This window comes from Leiobunum rupestre, chromosome 4 (genome assembly GCF_980474605.1).
Source record: "Leiobunum rupestre chromosome 4, qqLeiRupe1.1.hap1, whole genome shotgun sequence".
In the NCBI taxonomy this organism is placed as follows: domain Eukaryota; kingdom Metazoa; phylum Arthropoda; class Arachnida; order Opiliones; family Sclerosomatidae; genus Leiobunum; species Leiobunum rupestre.
Window position 1 is genome coordinate 39694728 of NC_143387.1, and position 19266 is coordinate 39713993.

The window sequence follows — 19266 nt, forward strand, 5'->3', positions numbered from 1 at the left end:
ATTTGATGCTATATTGTACAATAATGGACAAATTAACTACCAATATATCCCGTAATAATGTGCAATATTGGATCCACATAAAGTCCAACGTTGCACGTATTGTTTTTGTGCAATTTTGGACAAAAATACGTACCGTATGAGTGACAACAATTTGGATCTTGTTTTATACAATAATGGACGAATTTTTCTAAGAGTGCATTCTAAGCCTAATTTTTGGAGAGTTATGTGGAATACGGCGTATTAACACAAATCCTAAGTAGGGTTGTGTGTAAAAACGTGGGTAGAACAACAAGGGTATTATTTTATTTATGATAATAGACCAAACAGACTGTAGCTTACGTAAAGGTTCCGCAGGGCCCGGTGCCCTTCGGCGTTGAGTTTGCAAGTTATCTCCCCACTGGTTTAAGGAGTTTTCCCCCGAGCTCTTCGGTTTCCCCTTCCATAAAAACTTGTCGAGGTTAACGGTAATAGTAAGTGTAGGGAGCTGTTGGCTCGCGTGGCACGAAGGGCTTGCCACCACCCTCCTACGCGTTGTAACACGGCCACCTGAATTAATGGCTTCAAAAGTCGCTTGATGACTTAGGCCTAAGGCGGTGCCTTGGGTATTAGCATAGCTGATTATTATTATTATTATTAATAATAATAATATTATGTAAAAAAAAAGACTACCATGATAAGAAGAGGACAAAACTAGAGGGCCCCAAAGAATTTACACTGATACAAATTTTGACGCAAACTACTTAGTTAACTATTTAAGATAAGAAACATTGATAAAGGTCACACAATTTTTAGCCTACAAATGTATGTTGGTTACCTAGTACGCGAGTAGATGAAATTTTCATACATCACCGAAAGAAGCGACGAAACCGAAGCGATACTTGCCACTTTCACTGACTGCGGATTGAGTCACCTAGTTTCTTTCCGTGGTATACGCAACCGATTGCTAGGTTTAGGTTAGCTTAAATTAACTTAATATATGAAAGAGGATTTTGGACCAATGGGAATTTGGAACCATCGCTACAGGTCCCCTGAGGGGTCGGACATTCCGGAAACTCCCGTACATTCACCGAAGAACACAAACCCCAAAATTATCCACAAAATTCTTAAACAAATCCACCAAAAATTAAAATCTGTGGATTAAAAAAAATACAGTTGAACTTTAGGAAAATGCGCAAATACAGGAGAAAATCCACAGATCCACCAAAAATAAGAACTACGTGGATTTTTCTTAATTATACAGCTGCATTTTTGAAAAAACCGCAAATACAGGGAAAGGTCCGAAAGAATCCGGTGGATTCGTCAATCCCTTCCATTTTTTGCGGGATGTCTGATCCCTCGCGTGCCGCGTAAGTCTGGAGCTGTGGCTCGTCAACTAGCAAACGTAAGAAGCACAACCAAACGATCGGTAGAAGGTCTCTTTAATTCCAAATATGGCACTGCATATTTTCATAAAATTGAACAGTTGTTACTTTTTTGATTCAACTTAGGATATTCATAATTTTCCCCACATAAAAAAGGTCATTATAGTTCCGTAAGCTAGGATTAAAAATTTACCAGCATAATAAATGGATAATACCTCCAAATCTGATTAGCCTACAACTAAATTACTAAATGTACATTAATACAGAAATTTTAATACGTAGTTTTCACTCGCGGACCAAGCCAAATGTTTTCGCGCGATCGCGTTACGCTTGGTTTCCACTAGCGCGGGTCATAATGCATTGTTCTTTACGCTCGTCCAAACGTTTGGACGTCTCAAAGTTGAGTGAAGCGCTAGTCGAAACTAAGCTTTACGACGAAGACGTTGGCGAGGTAGTCAAAACTACGCCACAATGAAAACAAAATATATTATTATAGTACTGGTACAATTTATCAACATACCAACCAAGTTATTTACGTACGATATTCGAGAATATATGGTATTAATTGGAGACTAAACCAAAACATTTTTAACCGATCCCAAACTGACGTGAAGACCTACAGCGCGCTATTGGCGTGTTCATCCACGTCCACGTGAAACAAATAAGGTCACGCTAAAATGGCCAAATCAGACAATTAAAGGTTTTAGATACTCTTTAGGGTTTGTCGTATGAGAATTTCACAAGAAGTACGAGGTTAATTCGTGATATGTTAAATTTCCCTATCGCGTAAAATAAAACTATATTCAACTGATTAAAATATCCTCAGTCTATACACGTCTTCGAAACAAAATAATGGTAGCGTCGTGCAACTAAAATATTCAAAAGCGAAATTATTTTTTTTTAAATGTCAGAAAAAAGTCTGAGAAAAGCCGCTATTAACAAAATAAAAAAATAAAAATCTCTACAAAAGTGAATCGTTATCGTCTACAAATATAAAGACCGGTTGCAAATCGCGAAATTGGTACGTTGGTCTACTCTCTTAATACTGTCAAGCTACGGAAGTGATTCGAAGTTGGTCGTTGAGACCAAGCCAAAAAAATCAGGAAGCCTAGACGAGGCTTAAGACGAAATAAATGCAACCGCTCCTTATACGTTGTTCTCGCGTGTAAAGTATAAAAACTGAAAAGATATTGTTCTCTAGAAAAACCGCGAACGTTTCTTCTTGTCATGGGTCTAAATAGTCGCTAAAATTTAAAAGAGGGGAAAATTCTGTTAATTATTTCTTTTTAAAGTTACTGAGAATGTAAAAATTGATGAAATTTCTTCAAAAGCTGAAGCCGTCGTGTTCGACGAGTAGTAGCTACTGGTAGATGAGCCGCTGTTAAATGGCCCGATGCCAGTTTAGCTCTCAGACATCTACAATGACAACAAGTGTGAGACGGAGAATAATTCCTCCTACGTGAAAGCGCCGGCTGCTTCTTGGGCGAGCGAGGACGCAATGGCGAGTGCGCCTTTCGTCATCTCGGCATGGGACTGCGGTTGCGGCTGCTTCCAGGCGCGCTTTTCGGGTTTCTTTTCCGTTCGGGAACAGAGAAGGAAAACGCAACTACGTTAAGTACATTTGTCGGAATGACCTCGCGCAAATATTAACTACCGGAGCCGAATCTAATCAGCTCCGCTCGTAGCGCCACGGCGTCCGATATTGGAAATATTTCTACCCCAAATACCCAAGCTTCGTATTTGGGTGGAAACGTTTCGCGATCCTCTCGGTAGGAGCGATGCGATTTGAAGAATGGGCTTTTCGATTCGTGTCCAGTAATTAATATTCGTCTAAGGAATGAATATACTATTCGTAGGTTGCTCGTGGGTGTAGCCTCATTTTAATGGCCGTGGTAGCGAGTTTACGTCGGCCGTGACGCCCAGGGCAATCGCGTGATGACTTGCCAAACATGATACCGCTGTTTGAAGGCGGGACTTAGCACCGAATACCGCCACTATACCCTATCATCAACCCAAAGCGAAGACGCGTTAAATTTAACTTTCGTGACTTAAGTTCTTTCGAAATTGAGGTGAAGCGAAAAGTAGAGAAAATGGCGAGAAAAACCCCACAGAAACAAAATAGCAAACCCGCGAGTATGGAAGCGAGCGGAAAAACGACAGACTGTTACTTACAGAGAAGGGGCGCTGTTCTGGCGCACGAGCTGGCCTTCGGAAGGAAACTCGAAAAGATGGAGGCGCAAAGGCGACAGGGAGGAAGAAGTTGAGGAATGGTTGGCGTCGGGAGGAGCGGGAGGCGGGTCGTGGGGCGCCGGAGGTTTGACGGAATTAGAAGGCAGAGATCGCAAGAGGTAAGGGATGTTCCTTAGTTGCCTCAAAGGACGAGACGCCTGGGCCGCCCAGGTGCCGGAGCTCGGGACGCGAGACACTTTGTTCGGTAGTGAAGCCGCCACCAGATGCCGCCAAGATCTTCGGTTTTATTATAAGAGCGAAGAGAGCCGGCCCGAGAAACGAAACAAAAGGACACCACGCATTCGCGGCCAATGAAGGGGTTAGCGACAATCAAGGACGGAGGGAAAAATACAAAAGAAACTCATTAGCCCAATAAAGAAATATTCAATTAATACGTGCAACCAACATCCATTGAGATAAATCTACTTAACAAGATACGATACATTCCTTCTAAATGACGCGAGGCCTTCGATGAAACGTTGGAATAGTCCCGAGTCGATACTACGCCGCCAAATATTACTTTCCTACCGGGACATTTGGCGGGAAAACGAAAGTTTGCCATTTTAACGTATTTCATGCAAAATAATCCGAACCCGGCAGTACTAATTTGGCCGATCGAGGATGTTTTCAAAATCCACTTCTTATGTAAATATTGCTTCGGGATCCAATTTCGTCCGACTAAAACCAACGTTCTTACGCCCCCGATCGCGACAACTCGGATTTGGATTCAAAGAATCAAAAATTATAAAACATTATTACGCTACTAGCAAAATTTTGAGCAACATCCCAATAAATCATGGCTTTCCAAAATAACCAGAAAAACTTACACGCATTCCATCATAACAATATCACACGTACATAATTTGGCTCTATACACGATCTCAGTCAGTTCCAACTAGACAAAGTCGCTGATCTACGGCATACGAACTGTCTCTCATCTCTACGTGGGCGTGGCTTATTCGGCAGCCACAAAAAAGCCTCACACGAGTCCCTCTAAACACTCGTTGGTTCGCGATACCGCCCGGATAATCAGTGATATTAAGAAAACGCGTACGGAAGGCCAATTTCGCTTTCAGGATGATTTGATTACGGACTCTTTGTACGTAAACACTAACGATAAATTACATACCGACGATGAATTCTCAACACACGGGTTTAATCTCTCTCTAATCATATCTAAAGCCGCCGATAGTTTGCGATAGTAGTTAATAGCTTACAAAGCGTTAATGGTTGCGGAAAGGTAAGATTAAAGTGTAGTTTCGAATGAAATGTTCTTTAAATTTTCGTTCATGGTACGCGATTATCCTCAAACTAGTCCCAAAATAACTAAAGACCGACCAACCTTTTGGATGACGACGTATTATTGGAGATGCGAGCTGATCTTCGAGGACTGGATGGCGAGATTTTCCCACTGGCGCTCGATAAAGCATTTGTACTTGAATTGCCACTGGAGCCGGTCAGCGTGACCCGCACCGACTTCAGCGGCGACATGTAGGACGGCTGCGAGGCGGAAGAGATCGAAGACGCCGGCAACACTCGCAAAGGTTGAGACGACGCCCGCCGGTGAGGTCTGGCGTCGTCGCCACTGAGCGAAGGTTCGGATCAAATTGCGTTTAGAAGCAGACGGAATCCAATCTTACCCGATAGCCGCTCCTAAAGTAGCCGATCTAGGGTGTCTCCTTAGAGCTTTGATGCGATTCAGCTGATCACCTTGCGTCATGCTTCCTTCTTCTTCGTCTTTGGTGCCGCCGCCATTGTTGTTGTTGTTGTTCGCTATGTTGTTGTTGTTGTTGTTGCTGTTGCACGTGTTCAAGGCCTCTTCGCTATCTTTGGGCTGGACGAAAGCGAAGAAAGGTCAACGGATCTCGGCTCGTCAAATTCTTATATATGCTTCACAGCCAAAGTCTATAATACTAGCCCGTAAGTCTATAAATACTAGCCCGTAAGTCTATAATACTAGTCTATAAGTTTGTCTCTTTAAGCAATATTGGGAGCTATTTACAAAATGCCGTCACCACGGAATGGAAATCGCCCCCTAGCGTCAAAGGCTACGCGAGAGTCAGCGGATGCAAAAAGGGTAGCCAAGCCCGCTATTCGAGTCTTAAGAACAAGAAGTGTTATACTTATGGAAACTATTACAGACGTATGTATTGGGATTTTTGGCTCCCCAATTAATTTGATACTGTTCACGCGAAGGAAAATGGGACACGAACTGGTATCGGAAGGAAGACAAATGAAAGTTATCTCTCTATTTTTCATAAGACTCATTTTCGTAAGGACATTTCCGGAAATACGGTTATATCGGTTCCAATCGATGAACATCGACAATTATCATTTTCCAAAAAAAAAAGGTGTCGTCAACCGTTAAAAGAGTAGAGAAAGGGCCATCGGTTACCTTTTTCCCCAAGTCATCACACTTTGACTTTTCCCGCGTTTTTAGTTCGTCGTCATCTTGGTCAGCGTTACGAAGACTATTTGCATTGGCTTCCGGCGTTTTTTTGTTGGCCAGTTTCTTGTTTTGAATGACATCGGCGTCGTCGTCCGCGATCTTCTGACTGGCAAGCTCTTTAGAAATGGCCGTATCGACGTCCGAAAGGATCTTATCCTTCAAATTATTGTTATTACTACTATTGGATTTTTCGGTGCTATAAATATATCCTTGTAACCAAAGATAACTCTCCTTCCTGGAAATTAAAAAATAAAAGCTTAAGACGATTTTATGAACAAATATTTAACGCGAAATTCGGTAAGTTGAGCCACAGCCCACCTACCCTAAGAGGACTATTTTATTTAAAAAAAAATTATGTCTAGAATGTGATGCGGCTTTCTTAGGAGCGCGCCATCTCACGGCAAGTAGAGGCAGTTTTGAAGGTACAAAGACGGGCACGCGCGATAATAAAAAATGTTTTGTAGAAGGCACGACTTTCTATTTGGAAGGAAATATAACCTCAGGTATTTGGTGTGGAACACTAACGTTTGCAGCTCTGACCGCTCTTGCCTTTGGCTTTAAAAATGTTTGGCGCCACTGTACAGGGAAATTGGAAAATTGAAGGGGTCGTCCATAAAGATTGCTTTGCAGGTTATATTCCCTTTTAATTTCATAAATTAAATAATTTTCTGTTTGTTGAAGAAAAGAAAAGCAAGCTGCATCACTTTTGGGACACCCCTTTTTCGAGGTGATGTAAGTCCTTCTTGGGGTAGGTGGTCTGTGCAGTGGCGTAGCTAGCATGGGTGGCACCCGGTGCGGAGATCATGGTGTGCTACTTACTACAGGGTTGCCAGTTTTTTCTCTTTCAAATTCCCTGACTTTTCCAGGTTTTCCCTGACTATCTCCGGAGATTTTCCCAGACTTATTTTCAGTGTTGGAAAAAACCCCAAAAAACTGGTTTATTTGGGTTTAAATCCGGTTTTTATTAAAAACTGCTTTATTTTACTCTTAATCTATTTTTTGCTTTTGTTTCACCGTGCATTCATATTACAAATCCATTAAAAATTAATAAGAGTATTATTACAAGTCTCACGTGACCAGAACAAAGTTTTAGTTTTAGTTTCGTTTCTTACAAGTCTCACCAGAACGAAGTTTTAGTTATAGTTTCATTTTTGATTTTATATAAATGCAGGGTGACCAGGAAAATGCCTCAAAAATGTTATTGAAAAAAAATAAGCTAATTTTCAAGTGAATTAAAGGAAAATATAGGAAAAACCATAAGCAAAAAAAAAGGATTCTTATCAAGAAACAGTAGATAAAATTAAGTAATATATAGGATGAAGAAGGGTACACGACTATATTACATACTACATGAGAAAACCTAAGGGGTGAATAGGAAGCCTAGGAAGGTATTGAAAATATGGAAAATGGTGTCACCTTGTACATTTTTTAGAAATGTAATCAATCAGTTTGGTAAGAAAATGTACAAACATTTTGAAATAATTTTTAGTTAATTAAAAAAACCAAATTCTTATAAAAACCATTGGTTTTTTAAAAAAAAATCACTTGGTTTATACCATGATTTAAACCAAGGTTTAAACCAGCCAACCCTGCGTATTTTGTGGCAAAATTTTGTATTTGTTTACCCCAAATTTTACTAAAGGTTTCCTATTTGCGACCAAAATAAAATTCCCTGATTTTTAGACCCATATTCAAATTCCCTGACTTTTCCAGGTACTGTGGCAACCATGTACTAGTCAAAAAGTGTAAAAACGTTTTTTCAAAATTATCTAGTTTGTGTAAGTTTTTATTTTTTCCATGGTCGTTTGTCACCCCATCCTTTGGGGGCACGCCCCCCCCCCCCGAGCTACGCCACTGTTTCTGTGGTTGGGCTAATATCTAAAATATCGCCAACAGAAAATATGTGGCATCAGCTATATATAGCCTCTGTGTTTCATGATTCTCGAAATATATTATTCATCTACACGGTGGGAATGCCTATGGGGCGCCAAACCGGAAAAAACTAAACAAGATAGTTCAAGATATATTTCAGTTTTATAGGAATATTTCAAGCGTTCTAGACCCATTTCAGTTTTCTAGACACATTTCACGAAGCTCTCTCTAGGTATTTTACGCTACGTTCTCTCTGGATATTTTACGAATCTCTCTAGGTACTTTACGCGACGTTTTCAATGTATTGTAGGGTTAGGGACTTCGAAAAATTTCACCTTCGCCAGTGAGAGAGGGAAAACTGCATTCAACGGTTTCAACCGCGTATTCAACTGAACGATCGCGCTTACCAAAAGAACGCGTCGTCGCGGGGACTGATAAATTCATCTCAGATAAAGACTATAGATGGCAGACACGGGCTTACATTTTGGAGGATCGAAACTCAATGTAATATAGCAACGGCTTTAAAAGGAACCTCGGTTCGAAAGCTCGCCATTTTTAAAATGGAATTTTAACATTTTAATTCTATTAATTAAATTTTAGTCATGAAGTATCTTGTCTCCATTATTATACATTTTTAAATTTTAACTTTTAAGTTATATATAGCCATGACTTTTAATATTAATGATGAAAACGTTACTCTAAAGGCACCATTAAAGGTTCTTAATTTCACCCTTAAAAAAGTTTTTTCTGGAGGGTGAATTAAATGTACCTACTCAAAGAAAGGTAACCAACAGTTTTCGACACAATGGCGAATGAGTCGCCACCAGCCCACAGCTAACCCAAAATTAGGTCATTTGGGAAGGCCCCAAACAGGTGATAGCCCAGGTCCTCCAAAGTTAACGGTCTACCCTTGGTTATTGTAATAAACTATTGTAAATATTATAAGGTAATTATTAAATAAGCTATTCGCCATTTTGATTGAGATTAGACCAAGAAAATAGATAATTTTAAGTTTAAACAACACTAAAAACCAACATTCTTTATTCGATATTAAAGTACCCTTAATCAAGCCGCGGGTTGCTTCAAAGATTTCAGCTAATTCGCAGACTTATCTATGACCTTATGGATTACGTCACACCTATTAAAGGTTAAAGACTTCAGATAATAAATACCACCGCAACGGTACAAGTACCATTTGATCCTCCAAAATGTAAGCCCGTGTCTGCCATCTATAGTCTTTATCTGAGATGAATTTATCAGTCCCCGCGACGACGCGTTCTTTGAGTAAGCGCGATCGTTCAGTTGAATACGCGGTTGAAACCGCTTAATGCAGTTTTCCCTCTCTCTCACTGGCGAAGGCGAAATTTTTCGAAGTCCCTAACCCTAAAATACATAGAAAACGTCGCGTAAAATACCTAGAGAGATTCGTAAAATGTGTCTAGAAAACTGAAATGTGTCTAGAACGCTTGAAATATTCCTAGAAAACTGAAATATATCTAGAACTATCTTGTTTAGTTTTCTCCGGTTTTGCGCCCCATAAAAGCCCGTGATCGTACCAGAATATCCTCCCCCTTACTGGTGGAAAGAATGCACGAGGAGAGGTGGAAGGGCGTGGTTTTTCATCAGGGAATCACGAAATGAACATTATACTCCGTTAACGCTGTTAATAAATTCTGGTAAAAACGTACTCGTGGAGCCAATGTTGTTGATGTCCGATTATGGAGCCGGGACGACAAACGCGTATCCAAGCGATGGCTTCGGCGGCGGTGAAACGGAAATGCTTCATGATGTAGCACGCAATTAGAGTTCCGGTCCTCCCCAATCCAGCTGCGTAACCAGTTCAAAAATGAGCAAATTGCGAAAATGTACATTCCAACTATAAAATGTCTGATGGATGACCTTTGCAATGCACGGCGATGGCTCCTTTCGCGCTCTCGGATATCTGAAGGAACTGCCTCATAATGGCGTCACTCGGGGTGCTGCCATCGACGAAGAACAAATCTTTGTGATCGAAACTAGCGTCCAGGAATTTTTGAGCATCGTAGACTTTTTTGTTGAGCCGAATGATTGTAGAAACATGGTGCTTTCGGAAATAATCGAAATAACTTTCGGGCGAATGAAGAGGATAACCTTCAAATGAACAATACATTCGTTACATTTACGCCAAAGTTAATTATTACCGACAACTGTTATAGTTTACTAAAAGGCATTGGAAAAAAAAGCGATTGTCCTCAAACGCGTCACGTTTAATCCAAAATGAAATACCATTTTCAATTCTACTCCTTTGGTGTGGTCCACAGAATGCGATAAATTTGTTTGGAACTATCCAATTTAAATCGCCGTTTTCCACTCTCTAAAAAAAAGAGGGGTGTGTTGATACGAGATGGTTCAACTAGATTTCGAATGAGGAGAAAACTGACCTCGTAAAACTCGTATTCTTCAACATCGAAATCATCAAAATCGAGCAACTTGTTTTGGCAGGCCTAAACAGCGACAATAAAAGAAATCACTAATTGTTTTTAGTGATTTGTGAAATGCTACAAAACGCTTCTTACTTTATGTACGGCGCACAAACATTTGTACAAGCTGAGCTGAAACGTGCTAGCTCCAAACGACGCGTCCCTAGGTCAAAGATGGAAAAGTATATAAAAACACGGGAAAATGATTTGCTGTCCAACATTTTCTTCACTAAATACGTTCCCAGCTACTGCTCACACTGTCTTAATCTTAATAGCGTTTTCCATTTGGCCGCTTTCGGGCGACAGGGTTCGTACAAAATTTCCGGAATTTAATTCCCTGACCAAATTGTCAAATTTCCCCTGACCATTTTTGTAGAATAAATGAAAGGTTTGAGGTAAAATCTTGAAAAATATTTATGTATTTTTAATACATCTCAGGGTGACCACCGAAAAACCCCAAAAAATTTATATGAATATAGGAAATTCAACAGTGGATTTATAGGAAAATATAGGAGTATTATCTTTGATAACATAGTAACATATAGGAAAATTTGCATAAATAAAATTTAAATTTGTTTTAATATAGTGAAGTCAGATCAATAGGCAGACGATGATATTCTTAATTCAGTTCAGTGCAGTTCTTTAAAGTAGCAGTTTACATTTCATCAAAGGGATTTAGTACATTGAGCGCCATCTGTATTAGACCCAAGCCTGGACTAACCGCCGAGGGTGGAGGTAATGGCGAAGGTGCCTACCATACCCTCTGCCCATAGACCCAAGCCTGGGTTCCCCGCCGAGGGTGCAGGTAATGGCGAAGGTGCCTACCATACCCTCTGTCCATTGACCCAAGCCTGGGTTCCCCGCCGAGGGTGGAGGTAATGGCGAAGGTGCCTACCATACCCTCTGCCCATAGACCCAAGCCTGGGTTCCCCGCCGAGGGTGGAGGTAATGGCGAAGGTGCCTACGATACCCTCTGCCCATAGACCCAAGCCTGGGTTCCCCGCCGAGGGTGGAGGTAATGGCGAAGGTGCCTATGAGAGAGGTGGAAAATGGTGCGAAAATTAGTCTATTACACTTCATATTCTTCGCTCGTAAACTTTTCAGTGAGAGTCGGTGACGCATCAAGGATTTTCTTTAAGGAAGTGGGCTGCTGAAAGGCTCAGTGGAAAAATAAATTAAATTCGGGTCGAGGACGATTTTATTTTCTGAAGACGTCACTCCGTGATTAACTCTCAGTAAAATAGTTGACAAAGAGTTTCACTTAAGGGGCATCATTGCAGTTAAGATTCCGATACGTAGGATCAAATTTCAACGCTCAAAAAGAGTGAAAAATACATTTCCTGCTTTGACATTATAATTAAATAGATTCGAAAATAATTTTCGAATAGGCGTATAAAAACGTGAAATGAACGCGAGTAATAGAACCGCGTAGCGAACGTAATAGTAGGTTGAAGAAAAAAGGCGTAATATCATCCCATTTAACTACCGAATATACCGTCGAAAGCTTGTTACGTTTCTATCCAACGTCTTTGCAACGACGAAATTCGTTTACCTGTATGTTAAATATGGAGGAGCACTTCTATCGGAAATGCCTAGAATTTGTTTCACTTCTTCCGGTGTTTTCTTCAAGTATATTATCTGAAAAAATAAATAAATTGAAGTCCAATTAATTCCAAAATAAATTTTGTTCTCCTGACCATCCACGCGTCAAATTTGGGTAATTTGTTTCATTGAACCAATCCTAAAGTAGGATTAACTGAATTTGAAAACTGAATAGTATTTTCCAGTAAGAATAGTCAATACAAATATTATTTAGATGCCCTATAATTTCCATCGTTTAAAGTATTTTGAATTAAGACCAGAAATAAACGAGTTTGAGTAATCGTGCTACCAACGTAATGAAAATCAGAAAATTTGTTAATTAAACTAAAATTGAAAAATTGCGCCAAATTCAATCATGGAGGGTTGCCAGAGCAGCCAGATTCAAATTCCCTGACTATTCCCTGACCATTTTAAGTTATTCCCCTGACTTTTTAAGGTCAAAATTAGACAGTTTTTATCTTTTACATTTATCAGAAGTTAATAAATTAACAACTTAAATTTGAATACAACAGTTAAAAAACCTTTCAAGGATCTAAATAAAAATAGCCGAATTTGCAGTAGATCTAGGGTAAAATTACCTTAAAAAAGTGTCAATATTAAAATTGAATTCCCTGACTTTTTACAAATTCTTAAAATCTCCTGACCTTTTAGGCCCATTTATAAAATCCCTGACTTTTCCCTGACGTGTGACAACCCTGTCATGACCAAAATTCAAGATTAGAAAAATACATCACCAGAAAACTAATGCACAAATGCGTCATTATTAAATAATTAAATTTCTTTGCAGGGTAAAATGCGTCAAGAAAAAATAATGATGTCCCATTGAAAAACAAGAAATTATTCACGGATAAAGAAAACAAGATGTCACACAATCCCCACGATGTATTATTTATGTTTTAAATATTAAATTTAAATTTGAACCAATTTTCAATCATCTTGTACATAAACTAAACAAACCCAAGAGGAGTTGCCTGGTTTTGGAAATAAAGTATCGAAACGTGAACACGTTAATTTAAATTATTTTTTAAACCAATCGAATATTTCGAGTTACCTGGTTTTGGTAATAAGGTAGCGAAACTCTAACGATTTTTTTTTAGTTAGATGGCGCTGGTATCAATTGGTAGGAAATTCAAATATCACAATAGCGCGCACGCGGGTCGGTTGGGTCCCGCGAATTAATGGCCAGAAATCTAACTAAAAAAATTGGTAAGATAACTTACGGCGTACGCTCCGATCAGGAAGGCAGCATTCACTCTCTTCTTGTTATCCGTACTGGTGTAGTGCACAAACGCCTTCTTGGAATACAATTGCATCTGAAAATGGACCCATAAACAAAGTATATTCATGATTACAAATTTGCGATGTACGCGTCTTGTTCTTCCAGACTTTGGCACCACAAGAAGTTTAAAATGAGAAAGTGGTCCGAGTGATTTAGCCCCAGCAGTTCGCGTTTTGGGGCTATTATGGTGGATCATCGAATTTCTCATTTAACTGCCATCAGCTTAAACAGAAGCTAGTGGTGATTGGCGCTAGTTACGTAGCTCGGCTTGGAATTTAAGCGCTTAAATATGTCAATCATATCGTTTGCGCTTTTGCATGGCTCTATACTCCCTATAGAAAAGGACCAAGAATCTAAAGGGACTCACTGCTCAGGCTTTAAAAAGCACGCGTTAATACTGGGAATAAGAAAATCATGGGGAATTTTAGTTCAATGTGAACAAACTTGGCGTCGCTGAAGTCGATTTCCGAAAGCTGGAGCGTTCACGTTTAATTTTGACTAAATGGAGCCGTTGTAGTCGGTTAAAGGCCGACTACATAAATCTTCGGTTTACTCTGTCTTTCACTGGAAGTCGGCTGACTGCATGGAACACGTGAATTGCAGTCAGCCGACTTCCAGTGAAAGACAGAGTAAACCGAATATTTATGTAGTCGGCCTTTAAATGATTAGGCTTAGTACAGGGTTGCCACATTTTTTTCAAAATCAAATTCCCTGACCATCTCCGGAGATTTTCCCCGACTTATTTTGTGGCCAAGTTTTTGTATTTTTTAACCTATATTTTAGAAATAGTTTCCTATTTGCAACCGAAATTAAATTCCCTGACATTTCCCTGATTTTTAGACTTTTTTTAAAAATTCCCTGACTTTTATACCCATATTCAAATTCCCTGACTTTTCCAGGTACCGTGGCAACCCTGTAGTAATTTTTAGACCTTTTATTTTTTTAAATTGGGTCTTTAGAAGTTTAATGGTAATTAACCATTGCTTTAAGTAAAAATAATCAGTAAGCAGAATATGGCTGAGTTTTAATCAAATTAACTTTCTAGCACGTACTGTCTCTTAAGCCCCAACTCGCAGTGATAGTTGAACAGAATTCTTGAGGCGCTTCAGAGCGGCTTATGTACCAGTAAGCCTTCCGATTTAGGCCACTCCTACTGTGTCAAAATTATTGGAACAGTGAGTCCCCTTAAATTCTTGGTCCATGCTATAGAGTAGTTTCAATTCGTAGCTTTGGCTATGGCCGCCATTTTGTGCGGGATTTTTTCTCTATGGCAAAAATCATAGGTGACGTCGTGTCACGTGATACTGAAATCACTGTATAGCACAACGTTTTTCTTAAGGCTTGAAAATACAGGGTTGCCACAAAATTTTGAGATTCAAATCCCCTGTTTTTTTAAGGGCAAAATTTTTATTTTATATTTTACTTTTATAAGAAGTTAATAATTATAAATTTTAATGGACTTATATTTCAGTAAAAAGGTTATTGCAACGTTGAAAAAATTAGCCAAACTTCCAAGGAAATAAATGATAATCGTAGAATTTGTCATAGATCTAAAATAAAATTATCTTCAAAAAGAGTCACGAGAAAATTGAATTCCATTTTTTAACCTTTATTTTGGTAAATGTATCCTATTTGCAAGCAAAATTAAATTCCCTGACATTCCCCTTACTTTTTATACTAATTATAAAAATTCACCGACTTTTCCCTGATTTTTAGACCCATATTCCCGACCCCTCAGCTACTTAACACGCACATTTTAAGGGTTGGGTTTTGGTTAATTAGGGTTGGGGTTTGGTATTTATTGACGCTCCAGCCATCTGGATGGGGTCAAGTTTCGTATACGTTTTCGAAGCGCTTTAGGGATGAGGTTAGACATATTTTACTAAATCCGTTTATCGCGGAAAAATTGGAATTCGTCACGCGCACGATCCAGACAAAGGCAAAAAACAACAATGGAGAAGGGCGCTTTGGCGAAATATTCATTTAATGCGAATTGTAAACCGCGAAACAATTAACGGTCCGATTAAAACCCCAAAACGGGCATTTTCAGCTTGTATTTAACGAGTTTAGAAATAGAATTAAAGATTTATTTAATGACCTGTAGGGGTACAGCTCTCTCGTAACAGGGCGGCTCACCAACAGTGGGAGCATAGTCTAACTAAAACTGTTCTAGCAAATCAGAAGTGCATTTAATATTCGCGGAACAATGAGTCTCAATCTACACACGTACCGCGTACGAACGAAAAGATTTAAAATGACCACAATAGAAATGGCCTTGAGGACCCCAATAATTGTTAAAAACTATGACTAGCTTCTGGAATGAAGCCTTCGTTTTTAAAAGGCCAGGTGTAGGATTGGAGCGCCTCAAAGTGGGTGTCTCTGGCTCTCTTTTTCAAATTCGGCGAGTGGGTCGAGATTTCACGAAACTACGCGTACTTGACGTGGGGGTCTCCGATTAAATCATAGGGTTTTTGGCTGAGCAAAATTAAAAATTAAATCGCCAAGTATCGACGTCATAATCGCCAGCCTAACGACGATTTCAATATCAAGAACCCCATTTTAGGGCTGTCTCGATCCCCACGAATATGACGCGCTCTCGGCCATCAAGTCATCTAAAATTAGTAGACATCAGTTCCACTGGTGTCTGCACTAGCCAAAACCCACTATTAGATTGTAGAGCGTCCTCCTCTGCCGGGGTCCATACTCTTTAAGCAATTGTCTGGTTTTCGCAAAAAGGATCAACTGGGGCAGTTCCGTCATGGGAAGGATTAGACCAATCAATTCATAACCAATAGTTTTTTGTTAATTACCAATACAAAACGTTTACCAAAGACGCTCTTGGTGTCATTATCTCCATTTGGATTTTAAAATTATTTTCCCCTTTGCAATACATTACCCATGTAATAAAAATCAAAATAAACATAAATAATAGAAAACCATATAATACTTAAAAACTATAATTTACAAATTTCCTAAAATATTGATATAAAATTATTTTTAACCCACTTAAGTTAAAGAGGTTCGTAAGTTTTTAACTTAAGGGAAATTCCAATATTGAAAATTAGCTTTTAACGAGTTAAAGTTAAAGATAAGAGGGAATACAATTTTTTTAATTGAAAGAGCAAAATTTTGCAAGCCCATTTGGGACAAAATATGAATACGCATAAGCCAAAAATGCTTTAAACACGTTTTTGCCTACATTATAGAAAGAGCTATTATCCCCTTTTCATATTTAAACAAATTACCATAATGAAAATGATTACGTCTTACCTGTAACTTTTTATTTAGTTTTGTGCAGTATCTGTACAACATTGCAAGGTTTAATGGTCCAAAATCCGCGTAAAAACTGAAATAAATGATGTAAAATTAAACCCTGATTTTCATAATTTTATTGAAAATTAACTGTGTAATAGAATAACGTACCTTTCATAAACAAGGTTGTCATCTACGGAAAAATAATGAACTTGATAATTTGTTTTTGGTCTTGGGCTTAATACTGTTGCAAAGTATAGCCTCTCTGAAATTAAAGGGTTGCAACCAAATTGTTAAACCATTTCAACTGATATTAATTATAATTTATTAGCTCAAGCTTTTTCTTACCTTTTATAAATTCCGCTAAATGAACAACTAGTCCTGAATCATAAGAGTCATAAATTATATCCATTTTTGATTGAATATTTGTCACAATTAGAGCCAAATTTGCTCAACTAAAAATGTTTACATTCGCAACAATTTCGCCTTATAACACTTCTCCAATCGTGACTAGACTGAGTTTCTTATTCGTTGAAAAATCTTCATTTTGTACGAGTATCAAAATTTCCATTAACATTATTATGGAAAATCTCATAAGCCTTGGGTAACCCCTTTAGTCGACATCGGTCATCGGATGACACTTCTCAAAATGTTTACATAAAATTAACAAAAACCCGTTTAACAAAAACTTAATAAATTTAAACTTGAAAATGTTGCCAATCTCCGATAATAGAGGGAACGTCAAAATAATTTACGAAATTGAATGGTAGCCAAGCTCAACCGAAGCATAACAACAAGGCTTGCGAGCAGAGAGCTCGATCTATGTCGGTGTAAATGCAACGGTTATTTTTTAAATAAATATTTTCCGTTGGAAATTTGAGCTACTAGATGTCGCTCAAACAGTAGTGGTAGAAAAGAAGACGCGCGAATATTTGAAATTGTCTCCACTATTGTTACACTCAAAATGAAGTAAAATTAAGGTAAAGTGATAATTTTTTTAAATAAAACCAGAAAGATGTACGTGAGAAGTATCTATCTTCTTATAGCGATAATGTTATTCACTTGAAACACATAATAAAAATATTTACTTAAAATTCATTTTGCGCTTGAAAATACATCTTATGGTCGAAAAGGGAGGTAAATAGTATCGTTTACAAAAGACATGTAGTTGTCGCGTGCACAAACATTATGTCAAATACGCTCAGTTCTAAAAATATGATTTATTAGTATATATACACGTGGAAGCAGTAGGAATAGCCGAATAGATCAGCAGCAAAACATTTTACAACAAACCAGTGTTGGGCATAAAGCTAATATTAATTTTCCATATTTGTATCTCATGGCCATCTCAAGAGCGGTTCAGATTTGGTCTCTCTCATAGGTACTCAGATTAAACGCGTATACTGAGAGCTCAATATAGAATTGATTATTGCTAAAGCCATCTCGCGTTCAGCTCATTAAAAAATTAAAGATTCCGCTCGGCTCATAAAACCGCCCACCGATCATAAAGAACTGAATCAGTTAATTGAAAACTAACTAATGGTATTATATTCCCAATTTAATCGAGAGTCTATGTGAAGCGCTCATCTCCGACGTCCACCTTCAGCCAGAAAGAGACACTGCTCTTTGAGACACTGTTTTTAGGAAGAATGGGTTTTCTCCCTTTCTAAAGAAATTCAGGCTCACCGAAACGCCCACACTCGGATCCTAGTCGAAGCCTTGTGTCAAATATAATATTTTTTTACACTAGGCCAAAAGTATTCGCTGACTTTGGGACGAAACGATTGCACCAGTGGCGTTACGACTAATATTGGGCTCCCCCGCAGGATATCAAAAGTTAACATGATTTGCACCCCCCCCCCCTCGAACCTTGTTAGCGTTCTCAATCGTTCTGATTTGCACCCCCCCCCCCCCTTGACCTTCTTCGATGGGCCCTACTTAAAACGAAAGGGCCCCTACTTTGTCATGGGCCCCCCCGCACCTTTTACCCCAAACTACCAACTTCTTCCATACAATAACAGCCAAACTGTATTTTGAAGTTCGCTATTTCCTAAAAACTACTCCAAAACTATCGAATAGTTTTCGCCTATTCTGTGCTCTTTTTTAAATACGCGACAAATTCTCCAAAATATTTCAGTGTGAAAGGTATACTATGGGTTTCTTACATTAATAATAAATAATAATAATAATAATAAGCTGGGCTAACACCCAAGGCACCACCTTAGGCCTAAATCTTCAAGCGACTTTTAAAGCCATTAATTCAGCTGGCCGGGCTACAATGCGTAGGAGGGTGGTCACCAACATACATTTGTAGGCTAAAAATTTTGTGACCTTTATCAATGTTTCTTATCTCAAATAGTTAACTAACAAGGAGACATCCCGAAGTGTAACCCACCGATTTCGTTCAAACTCGGGGGATTGGTAGACGTTCATGTATCATGAAAAATCCTAAAGGGAATTTATTCAATGGGCAACCGTTTTGCCATGGCAACAAATGGAAATTTTCCCATTGAAAATAACATGGGATTTTGACCGCAAATTAAACTTTTGATCAATTTGGATGTTTTTATTGTCAATTTTTCTTTATTTTTTCTTTTTTTGGTATTTTCGAAATTTGTTCAATTTTTTCACAGGGGGGGGGGGGGGGCTAGGAATCGGTCCGTTAACCACGACAAGTTTTTATGGAAGGGGAACCCGAAGAGCTCGGGGGGAAACCCTTTAAACAACTGGGGAGAGAACTTGCAAACTCAACGCGGAAAGAGT

At 38.8% G+C, this 19266-nt stretch overlaps 1 protein-coding gene and 1 long non-coding RNA gene across 3 annotated transcripts; one reads left to right on the top strand and one right to left on the bottom strand.

The window, feature by feature from the left end:
• Window positions 1-1400: 1400 nt before the first annotated feature.
• Window positions 1401-17321, bottom strand: Cdc14 (cell division cycle protein 14). Of its 2 annotated transcripts, XM_090171327.1 has the most exons (15): window positions 16852-17321; window positions 16675-16768; window positions 16522-16597; window positions 13193-13285; window positions 11923-12008; window positions 10467-10533; window positions 10332-10394; window positions 10177-10264; window positions 9811-10041; window positions 9600-9738; window positions 5986-6274; window positions 5231-5424; window positions 4933-5175; window positions 3534-3827; window positions 1401-2933 (listed from the first exon to the last, which is right to left on the bottom strand). In XM_090171327.1, the coding sequence occupies exons 1-15, from the start codon at window positions 16913-16915 to the stop codon at window positions 2879-2881; spliced, it is 2076 nt and encodes a 691-aa protein (XP_090027453.1). In that variant the 5' UTR covers window positions 16916-17321; the 3' UTR covers window positions 1401-2878. The 2 variants fall into 2 exon arrangements, with proteins under 2 accessions (XP_090027453.1, XP_090027454.1); XM_090171328.1 differs by lacking the exon at window positions 3534-3827.
• LOC149947750 (uncharacterized) lies at window positions 5420-6113 on the top strand. Its single transcript, XR_016480280.1, has 2 exons — window positions 5420-5510; window positions 5573-6113. It is a non-coding gene; the product is annotated as an uncharacterized LOC149947750 (long non-coding RNA).
• Window positions 17322-19266: the final 1945 nt, after the last annotated feature.